Source organism: Littorina saxatilis, linkage group LG4 (genome assembly GCF_037325665.1).
Source record: "Littorina saxatilis isolate snail1 linkage group LG4, US_GU_Lsax_2.0, whole genome shotgun sequence".
Classification (NCBI taxonomy): Eukaryota; Metazoa; Mollusca; class Gastropoda; order Littorinimorpha; family Littorinidae; genus Littorina; species Littorina saxatilis.
In genome coordinates, this window is record NC_090248.1 from 48,972,022 (window position 1) to 48,983,803 (window position 11,782).

Sequence of the window (11,782 nt, forward strand, 5' to 3'; positions counted from 1 at the left end):
AGAAAGACTACAAGGTAGGCCTACGTCACTCACCTTCGAGTCTTCTGTGTTCTTGGAGTCGCTTCCTGGGAAAAAATATTGTTCAAGACGGTTTGCCTCTTCCTACAGTCTGTGTAAGGTCAAATAAATACAGTTGAATGATTGTTTGAACTGTATGTACCTTTAATTCTCAGCTTCCGTCCCTTGCAGGTTGTTTTTAACCATCATTTGGACGAATCTTCGTTTGCGAGCCGCTAATATCCACTTCGTTTCAAATCATGCATCCGCACCGAATATGCATACCAGCGCTCATTGGTTAATATCAGGATATTCGATGATTATTTTCCCGTGGGTAGCTTCCCTTTGCTGCACAATATTTACATATGTTTTAGACCAATGAGCGCTGGTATGCATATTCGGTGCGGATGCATGATTTGAAACGAAGTGGATATTAGCGGCTCGCAAACGAAGATTCGTCCAAATGATGGTTAAAAACAACCTGCAAGGGACGGAAGCTGAAAATTAAAGGTACATACAGTTCAAACAATCATTCAACTGTATTTATTTGACCTTACACAGACTGTAGGAAGAGGCAAACCGTCTTGAACAATATTTTTCCCCAGGAAGCGACTCCAAGAACACAGAAGACTCGAAGGTGAGTGACGTACCTTGTAGTCTTTCTGTGATAGTAGTAGTCCAGTGGACGATACCTTCCGCCTGTGCACTGACAAGCACCCATCCACGCACTTGCGATGTTGGTGTCGATTCATCAGTTTAGCAAGACAAGAGCGCGCGCACCTGTTATGAAGTGGATGGAGTGATTGCGGCTTTTACTTTATCAAAACAAGATTGAATGGACATTATAAATACACAATCTGATACCTTCCCGTGTTCATACGATTTTTCAAGAGTCATAAACGTAAACAATCAATTATTTTAATGGGATTTTGAACAGCGTTTTGCATTCTCTGCGAGGTGGTCGGATTTAGATACCCACTCAAAAACTGGGTATCTAAATCCGACCGATAAGATTATTTCCTTTTCGATTAAAAAGTGCCAGAAGACTTAGTCCGAACTATCAAAATACACTTCCAAAAACACTTAGTAACATCCATTTCAATCAAACAGAACTCTGTTCATCAAGTTTTATGACCTTTTTGTAAGAAACGTATGACGTATTTTTTCGCTACAAAGTTCCAGTTTTGCTCTGCGGGGGATCTGGCGAAGCAGACGACACAAGGCACATTTTCGCGCCGCGGAGCCGATGACGCAAATCAACTCTCGTGACAAAACGATTGGTCCGTAAAGTCGCGTCATCAACCTGTTCATGACTGGCCCGAGTATGAATGGCATTCCTTCTGTTGTGGTGACGTGCGCTCATCGTCTATGATGTGACTGGGAAAATCGGTCGGATTTAGGTACCCCAAAAATCGGTCGGAATTAGATACCTTTACCCGAAAGCATTCCTTTACCGTGGTGCTTTATTTTAATATCCTAGCTAAACGGAGAACGGCTGCCATAATCTTGCCATATATATGGATGACAGTCACCTTCTTTGTACAAAGAAGCCCCGCGATAGTTAAAGGTACGCTCAACTACCATGAAGTCAAAATTGGCCAAAACCAACATGTTTTGAAATGCTGAGTGATCTTCGCTGATCCGAGGCATGACAAAACTGGTGCATGTGAACTGTCTCTCGTTTCTTCTCGTGTACATACATCAGCAACGGCATTTTGTACATATATTTCAATGATCAGACGCACACACACACATGCACACACACCTACGTTTGCATCCACACCAGCACAGACGACATAAGCACAAGAGGACATTAAAGACTGGTACTTCAGTAAAAAGATTGAATGGCCGTTTTTACTGATTTTTGCAGCGAACTAGGCCGCTACCTGCTCGTCAGAGCAAACGTCAGATTGTATTCTGCCTAAGTAAGATATGGAGCACACAGTCCGTCACTTTACACACGTGCAGGTATCAGGTTCCAATGCACAGCACTAATGTACATCAGAAATCAAATAAAGCCTTCAACTGTAATTATCGTCGATATAAGCTAAACATTCAGAATACAATCAACATCTGTTTATACTCCAGATGATAGTACTGTAATCGAATAACATTTTCCAATGACAGTGGAAGACAATAACCGTGACTGGCGACTGATAAAACCTGCAGCGGTTGAGTCCTACAAATTGATTTGAAACGTTCGTTCTCCTATTTTTTCATACGAACAGTAAAGGGGCAGGGATAATGTCAAAAGTATGATGATCTTGTAATATCGTTGGCCCCTTATTATACCTATTTGCTATGATGACTGTCATGTAATTTGCATCACAAGCGAATCCGATTTTTCAAATAAAGAGGCAGGTTACTCGGTTGATTGTGAAAATGTTCTACAGTGGTGATCTCGTTTTAATTATCGCCCTGGGAGACAGACTGTCATTGGCTACAACATAACTGCAAAACTCCCCAGTAAAGCTAACCGTTTCCTCTTCATAAAGAGAAACAGGCAGAGTGCATAGTCTGTTCACTTGTTTTGTGTGAAGAATGATGTCTACCAGTTCTATAGGTGACAGCTCAGGAGACAGATTTTCGTGATTCTTTGGACTTGTAGAGCACGAAACTCGATCTGCTTGCTTGCGATTTTGTCTTGAGGGGGAACGGTTGCCTGCAGAAGACATATTTTCAGACTGACCCACACGGTTACTTATCACTTGGATTTGCTCTTTTTCTGTGACCATGAAAACACAGTCTTGTCGAAAGGGGTATCTGAACTTCATGTTGTTTTTCGTGTTGATACTGTGATCCCCAGCACCGTTCTGCGCATGCTCAACTGCTCGCCAAATTTGCTGCGGACTGATGTCGTGAGAAGCCTCAGAGTTGTTCCGGTTCCGGTTTCGAAAACCAGACGACGAAGAACTCGGCAAGGTATACGAAGCGGCTGGAGGCAGTGGCAACATCCCGGCGGTACATGTGGGCGGGGGCTGTGATCTGTCGAGCGTACTACAAGGCTGTGGTGTTCCTCTCGTTGCGTTCACACTTATATTGGTTTTTGTCGTAACAGCAGTAGAAGTTGTTGCAGGCCTGTCTTTTCCCGGTGCGGCGGCCACCGCCGCGGCATAACATCTTCTGGGGATTTTTGAGTTTGGCGAATCGGGGTTGTCATGTAAAAGCTGGGAAAGTCCAGTGCAGGTTGTCGTCGAAGAATCAGGCTGCAGAGTCGCACAACTTGCAGCACCACGAAGGTAGCTCGCGTCACTGCTGTCGCGGGTAGGGTTTCCACAGTCAGTTTTGACGTCAGGCGAGTCTCCCGAGGACTGGTCTCGGCTGGCCAGGTGAAGGCGGCGGATGTTTTCGATCTCGAAGAAGGCGTCGTCCACGACAGATCGGTGTTGGAGGGACGCCGACAGACGGTCAAGGTCTTGCAGGACTCCACACAACGCTTCCTCGCTGACGGCGCGCACAGGCGGACCAATCAGCGACCGCTCTGTGTTGATTGACACATGCTTCTGAAAGAAATAGATTGCACAATGTCAGTCACGTCGTGCGCTGAAAAATAGTGTGATTTGTGATTCTGTTGACCAAAAGTTCCACTTACAAATCCTCCTTTATACTTCTTTCTTAAAATCGTTTTTTTCTTTCTTTTAATTTACAGTCAGTTCAGTGTTCGTTTTATCGGGTTTCATGACGAATTCTACAACCTCACACGCTTACCTTCCCCATCTATATATATATATATATACGACTAGTGTCTGTCTGTCTGTCTGTCTGTCTGTCTGTCTGTCTGTCTGTTCGCGATGCACGGCCAAAGTTCTCGGTGGATCTTTTTCAAATTTGGACACCCTATTCAGCTACACCCCGGACACAACCCCATCGATGAGATATTTCAACACGTGCTCTCAGCGCGCAGCGCTGTGCGCGCCGAACCGATTTTTTTTTTCGGGATCCACTACCAGTAACTCTTCCTTATCTTCTCCAGTGTTTTCAGCCGCGATTATCTCCCTTCCTCCGTGTGGCGTCAATCCATATTCCCGTTACTACGTTACTATTTTTAGAAGGTCACTGCACGTTACTATTTTTAGAAGGTCTCCAGTGTTTTGCGCGTTTAACTCCTTTCCTTCGTGCGCCGGCGAAGCCGGCGTACACCCGGCAGAGCCGGGTCCCAGGCGCAGCCTGGTATTCGGCTTTACTTCTTCCCGGCGAAGCGGGTAATCATCTAGTTTATATATATAGATGCACCGAGATAAGATAAGCGGTGCATGAGCTAAAAAAACAAACACACACACACAGTTATAGCGAGGATATAGTCAAGGAAAGAGCACGTTACGTATACCTGAACTGGGACCTTCCTGTTTCGAAGCATATCGACTAGCGATTGGATGATGAAGTTGCACGTGACATTTCGCTGCAATATTGGCGTGGCAAAGATCTGCACGCGGCAGTTTGGGCAGCCAATTAGCACCTCCGTAACAACTGGGTTTGGCCCACGAGGGCGTGTCGCATGCTTGCACATCTCCGTCAGACATCTGGGGCGAAAACAAAATTAAAATAAAAACACCGACAAAAATTGGAATTTAAATTTAAAAACAAAAAGTCGCGTAAGACGAAAATACTACATTTAGGCAAGCTGTGGAACTCACAGAATGAAACTGAACGCACTGCATTTTTTTTTAACAATGACCGTAGTCCGCCGCCCGTGCAAAACGCAGTGAAACTGACGAGCCTGTTTAGCGCGGTAGTGGTTTCGCTGTGCTGCATAGCACGCTTTACTGCACCACTCTTCGTTTTAACTTTCTGAGCGTGTTTTTAATCCAAACATATCCTATCTATATGTTTTTGGAATCAGGAACCGACAAGGAATAAGATGGAATTTAAATCGATTTCGGAAATTTAATTTTAATCATAATTTTTATATTTTTAATTTTCAGAGCTTGTTTTTAATCCGAATGTTTTTAAATCGATTTCGGAAATTTAATTTTAATCATAATTTTTATATTTTTAATTTTCAGAGCTTGTTTTTAATCCGAATATAACATACTTATATGTTTTTGGAATCAGAAAATGATGAAGAATAAGATGAACGTAGTTTTGGATCGTTTTATAAAAAAATAATTTTAATTACAATTTTTAGATTTTTAATGACCAAAGTCATTAATACATTTTTAAGCTTCCAAGCTGAAATGCAATACCTTTTCTTTCTTTCTTTCTTTCTTTCTTTCTTTATTTGGTGTTTTACGTCGTTTTCAACCACGAAGGTTATATATATCGCTACGGGGGTAGGGGGAAGATGGGATAGAGCCACTTGTCAATTGTTTCTTGTTCACAAAAGCACTAATCAAAAATTTGCTCCAGGGGCTTGCAACGTAGTACAATATATTACCTTACTGGGAGAATGCAAGTTTCCAGTACAAAGGGCTTAACATTTCTTACATACTGCTTGACTAAAATCTTTACAAAAATTGACTATATTCTATACAAGAAACACTTAACAAGGGTAAAAGGAGAAACAGAATCCGTTAGTCGCCTCTTACGACATGCTGGGGAGCATCGGGTAAATTCTTTCTCGTCCCAACCAATATGGGACTCCCCCTAACCCGCGGCGGGTAATGCAATACCGAAGTCCGGCCTTCGTCGAAGATTGCTTTGCCAACATTTCAATCAATTTGATTAAAAAATGAGGGTGTGACAGTGCCGCCTCAACTTTTACAAAAAGCCAGATATGACGTCATCAAAGACATTTATCCACAAATTAAAAAAACGTCTGGGGATATCATGCACAGGAACTCTCATGTAAAAATTCATAAAGATCGGTCCAGTAGTTTACTCTGAATCGCTCTACACACACACACACACACACACACACCCACAGACACCCACAGACACACACACACACACACACACACACACAAACACACACACACACACCACGACCCTCGTCTCGATTCCCCCTCTATGTTAAAACATTTAGTCAAAACTTGACCAAATGTAACAAAAAACAAGGTGTCTATGCACTTATAGTATAGAACTAACCACGCAATAGGTGAGTGTCAGTTTTGCCTAATTCCATGTGTGTAGTGTATTCGAAGATGACCACTAGTGTATAAGCACACACACACACACACACACACACACACACACACACACACACACACACACACACACACACACACACACACACACTCATCAGAAAAAGAAATGGAGATTATTTACAGGATTGGTGTATACATGAAACTTAGATTTGATGTAACAGAAATCAACGTGCTTTTCGTGACATCATTTTAAGGCCGGTATGCGCTGTCCTCAAGCACGAAACGCGTGTTATATCTCCACAGCGCGTGTGCAGCATAGCCTACTACTTTACGAGTCATCATTTCTAAAAAATCAGTAAGATTAGGAACCACTCATCGCCGCAAAATCGGAGGGACAAAAATTGAAATTGTACCCGGCTGCATGACTCTTTACTTAAGACATTTAATACTGAACGGTTACTTTTTGTAAGTTTCACTGGCTTAAAGATAGTACACCGAAGGCGCCATTTTGGAGTTTTCTGACAATTTGGACATCAAAAAGTACAAGGGACATTCGCTGTACTGCAATTTAGAAACCACTGCCATGATTTGCTCAAAACAGCTAACCGCCAAAACTATGTCAAAAAATTAAATAAATTTTATAATCAGGGAGCGGATTGCTTCGCCCAGCTCTCCTGTGCCAGGAGCCGGATTCCGTTTGTCATCATATTTTATTTAGTTTGTTTATTTGGTGTTTAACGTCGTTTTCAACCACGAAGGTTATATCGCGACGGGGAAAGGGGGGAGATGGGATAGAGCCACTTGTCAATTGTTTCTTGTTCACAAAAGCACAAATCAAAAATTTGCTCCAGGGGCTTGCAACGTAGTACAATATATGACCTTACTGGGAGAATGCAAGTTTCCAGTACAAAGGACTTAACATTTCTTACATACTGCTTGACTAAAATCTTTACAACAATTGACTATATTCTATACAAGAAACACTTAACAAGGGTAAAAGGAGAAACAGAATCCGTTAGTCGCCTCTTACGACATGCTAGGGAGCATCGGGTAAATTCTTCCCCCTAACCCGCGGGGGGTATATATATATTTTATTTAGTTCTCATACTCATAGATCTATACCCTTTCATCAAAGCAGATTATGACCATTGGATTGAGGAAGTCAAACTTACTGTCTAGCAAACGCATGCATAATTATTCCGTTCCATACAGGGCTAAAACGCTTCGCATTACAACACACAGTCCGTTGGAGAATATCACGGTCTGAAAAGACTACCAAACACAGTATTTAGATTTGAAAAATAGAACGCTCAAACACTAATTCAAAGACCTTCCTCGTGTGTGTTGTCATCTATTCATTTCAACACACAAAACAAGGTCTGTAGCTCTCGGCTCAATTTCAAATCTGTATCTCTAGGAATGGCGCATTTAAGTACTCAGGGGCGAAAGGTATGACGAAACTTATGACTGGCGCAAAAAGGGGGTCACAATGAGAATTACAGTCTGGGCTTCCCATTCAAAACACAGCCGTTTTCAATTTGAGTAACTCAGCGCTCAAACGTTTATTTTAAGGTATGCCTGGTGTGTGGTCACATAATTACAACCCACAACCTGAACTGTAGATCTATAGCTCTTGGGACGATTTGAGACAGTTTTCTTGTTGGATATTATCACTTCAAGACCTGCTTTTGTTTCAAAGTCCTGAACCCTACAAACTCTAATTCAATTCGATTTCCATAAATGTGATGGACACAGGCGCTTTTAGCAACAGCCGTGTGGAGCTGATCTTGCAACACTTTAGTGTGAAGCTGCTGGTTATAGCTTATCTTTTCAACGGATCCGAAGGCAGCGACAGATAAGGAATGAAACGGTAGCTTCAAAAGCGGTCACGCGAAGTTAATGCACAGAGCAAACTAAGGTGCGGTTTACGGCTGGCAACTCACTGCAGACAGAAGGTATGTCCACAGGGCAGCACGATGGGGATGTTGAAGAACTCCATGCAGATGCCACATCGCAAGATTTGCAGGCACTCTCCTCCCACCAAAGAGCGTAGGCTGGGCGAATTGAGTACGCTCACGTAGCCTGGGGAACACCCAGGGCTCACCCCAGTACCCTCCTCCATGGCTGGGCTCTGCCTGCATGCTCTTTCTGCCCTGCTGGCCACTCCGCCCAGACTGCTTTCCTCCCGACTGGTAGAGGTACGCATAGCAGCGCCCCGTGACGACATATCAGCATGACGTCACTTGAGAAAGATTGTGTTCTGATTTCGTGATCGCTCGTGCGCTCTTGAGTTTGCGTGTGTGGTGTGTGTGTGTGTGTGTGTGTGTGTGCGTGTGAGAGAGAGTTTGTGTGTGAATGTGTGTGTGTGAATGTGTGTGTGTGTGTGTGTGTGTGTGTGTGTGTGTGTGTGTGTGTATTGATTTCTGCTTTTGGTGTCTTGTGTTTGCAACAAAAACAAACAAACGTTATTTGATAGCAGACTTCATGCTCGTATGATATGCATGCGGCAGATAATATAGTTCAAACACAAGGCTTTTACTGTTAGATACAAGATACAAGATACAAGAAATTTTATTGTCCTCATCAATACAAGGAAATTTGGCATGTGTGTGGCAAGACATAATACACTGATACATAGACATTTACAAAGCAACAACTGAAGTTCAATATCAACACACCCTTATGCACACATACCCACTACTTCAGACACACAGGCTACATGTGCCCCTCGGACGTACGCAACCCACAATTCACCCAGCCATACAACTCCACATGCACTTACTCATTCATGCAGCACTCTAGCGCCCGGCCATGCACAACTCACACACTGGAACCCTCGTACGGCTACATATGACACCCACACAAACATTACAGCCTCAAACATCGTACTAGATCTACAACTAACAAGCATACATCCACTATCAAACACCGAATACATCATCACACATTACATCATAACATATTGCATTATAACACACGCACAAACATTACAACATTAAACATCGTACTATAATCTACAACTAACAAACAATCATACACTATCAAACACCAAATATATCATCGTACATTAAATTACATCATACCCCCCCACCCCACCATACATTCACAATCGACACAGAATACATCATACATATACATTACATCATAACCCCCATACATACGCAATCAACACATAGTACATCATCATACATTACATTACATCATAACCCCCCCCCCCCCCCCCCATCATACAAAGTAAACAGACGTCAACATTTCACTCTTACCCCCCCCCCCCCCCCCCCCCCCCCGCCAATCACACGTCCTCTACTCTACCATCGCTCACACCTACTACACATCACCCATAGTCCTCCAAGTCACAGTTCACAGCACTCATTGTCCTTCCGCAGTCACAGTTCACATCACCCATAGTCCTCACATCACAGTTTACATCACCCATAGTCCTCACAGTCAAATTTTACAGCACTCAAGTCTATCTAGCATACTGTCACATTCACAGGGACTGGTTGTAGAGTCGTACAGCCATCGGGAGGAACGAGTCCCTCATCCGGTTCGTCCTGGCCCGCCAGCACCTCAAACGGCGTGATGACTCACGCGTGGGCTCGCACGATGCGAGCGCCTGGTGCTTCCTCAGGAAGAAGAGCCTCTGGTTTGCCCGCTTGCACACGGCGTCCACGTTTGGCGACCAGTCGAGCTGGTTGTCGATGATGGTGCCCAGATACTTGTAGGTATCCACCATCTCGACTGGTTCGCCCTTGATGATGATGGGGTCGATGGCGGACTTGGTTCGTCGGAAGTCCATGATGAGTTCCTTCGTCTTGCTCACGTTGAGCTCCAGGAAGTTGTCGTCGCACCACTGCACCAGCTCCTCCACTGCGTGTCTGTACGCCGATTCGTCGTTCTTCAGGATGAGACCTGACAGGGATGTGTCGTCTGCAAACTTCAGCAGCAGGTTGACAAGATCCCAGAGGCGACAGTCGGCGGTGTACAGCGTGAAGAGCGTGGGAGACAGCACGCAGCCTTGGGGGGCGCCTGTATTGGTGGCGACAGCCTCGGACAAGACTTGTCCAATACGGACCCGCTGGGTTCGCTTCGTAAGGAAGCTGAAGACCCAACTGATCAGCACTGGATTGACGTCGAACTCCAGCAGCTTCCTCATCATGAGATGAGGCTGGATGGTGTTGAAGGCGCTGCTGAAGTCGATGAACAGGACCCTGGCGTAAGAGGAGGGCTTCTCCAGGTGGGCGGAGACGTTGTGGACGAGGGTCAGGATCGCATCTTCAGTACTCCGGTTGCGGGTGTATGCAAACTGAAGAGGATCCTGATGGTCCTCTGTCTCCAACCTCAGCCTCCGAAGGACCAACTTCTCAGCGCACTTGAAGGGGATGGAGGTGAGCGCTACAGGCCTGTAGTCGTTCAATGTCAAGGGATTGGGCTTCTTGGGTACAGGAACAATGATGGAGCTCTTCCAGATTGCAGGGATGGAATGTTCGTCGAGGGACCTCTGGAAGAGCTCGCGGTAGACAGGGGCAAGGGAGTCTCCGCATTGCCGTAGAAGCCTGCCAGTGATGTTGTCTGGGCCTGCGGCACTGCGTGCCTTGACCTTCTTGAAGGTCGACCGGACTTCGTCGGTGGTGATGATGATGGGCGTGGACGGGCGGCTGAGCACCTCCTCCATGACTTTCCGTTGTTCTTCGCTGAAGTTACATGTCATTACTGACGTAAATATCGTATGTTGGTACGTTTTGGCATAACGCACGTGCAGCCTTTGGCCCCAGAAATCACGAGAAATGTTAATTACATTTTGGCGGGAGATGCGAACTGGCAAACCGCACAAAGTTTCGTTTGGCTGGCAACACTAAAGGTATTTGTAGTCATCTGTGAGATAGTTTTGTAAAGCTTTTGACTGTTTATATCGTAATTTGCGACACAAGACAAATGGTTGCTTCAGCAATGCTGTACATCATTACATTCAAATTGTATTTTAGGCTATATTTTTTTGACGGAAAAAGTAAGAAGATTAAACAGTTAGTTCAAGAGATTAGTACATTTCCTGTGACTCCACTGGTGCATGGGGAAAAAAAACTATTTTGAGAAAACAGTGTCTTCAGTTTTTACAGTGCATGCATAATGTCAAATGATATAAATCATTTTGAGAATCATCACTTTATTGCAAAGAGGATCGAGATTGACAATTACAAAGTGAACACCACACAATGATTATATGGTGTTCTAAACATGCTGAGAACCCAAACGTCTTCCGTGCCCCAAGTCGTACCTTAATTACCAAGCTCACTAATTAGTCCGAAGGTAAATATATTGATTAACACCCCGGTTCTAACGAGTAAGAATTATGTTTTCTTTTGTCAGCGAATGGCACTGTTATTTGAACAGCACATGATTATGGTTTCATGGCGTCTTTGTCCATGATGGGTCACTATTCAATTAACTCAGTCTAGGCTCAGTATTGTTTATATATATACTAGATGAATACCTGCTTCGCCGGGTACGGCTTCGCCGGGAAGTAGTCGAGCCGAATACCCGGCTGCGCCGGGGACCCGGCTTAGCCGGGTGTACGCCGGCTTCGCCGGCGCACCGCACGAAGGAAGGGAGATAAACGCGCAAACACTGGAGAAGAGTAATACCCGGCTTCGCCGGGACAGTGACCTTCTAAAAATAGTATAACGGGAATATGGATTGAGCGTTGTCGACAGTGACCTTCTAAAAATAGAAACGGGAATATGGATTTGACAACACAGCTGTTA

The 11,782-nt window shown here is 44.4% G+C and overlaps 1 protein-coding gene across 1 annotated transcript; it reads right to left on the reverse strand.

Moving 5' to 3' along the window:
- Window positions 1–1,832: 1,832 nt before the first annotated feature.
- LOC138964963 (uncharacterized) lies at window positions 1,833–8,236 on the reverse strand. Its single transcript, XM_070337060.1, has 3 exons — window positions 7,964–8,236; window positions 4,325–4,517; window positions 1,833–3,500 (listed from the first exon to the last, which is right to left on the reverse strand). Exons 1-3 carry the CDS (start codon window positions 8,224–8,226, stop codon window positions 2,385–2,387), a joined length of 1,572 nt encoding a protein of 523 aa, XP_070193161.1. The 5' UTR covers window positions 8,227–8,236; the 3' UTR covers window positions 1,833–2,384.
- Window positions 8,237–11,782: the final 3,546 nt, after the last annotated feature.

What these genes read in the sequence shown, in the direction of transcription:
- LOC138964963 (XM_070337060.1), bottom strand. Translation starts at nt 8,226, where the DNA reads ATGCGTACCTCTACCAGTCGGGAGGAAAGCAGTCTGGGCGGAGTGGCC. An exon ending in GGACATACCTTCTGTCTGCA is followed by an intron (nt 4,518 to 7,963) that starts GTGAGTTGCCAG and finishes TTTTCGCCCCAG; the next exon opens with ATGTCTGACGGAGATGTGCA. An exon ending in ACAGGAAGGTCCCAGTTCAG is followed by an intron (nt 3,501 to 4,324) that starts GTATACGTAACG and finishes TATTTCTTTCAG; the next exon opens with AAGCATGTGTCAATCAACAC.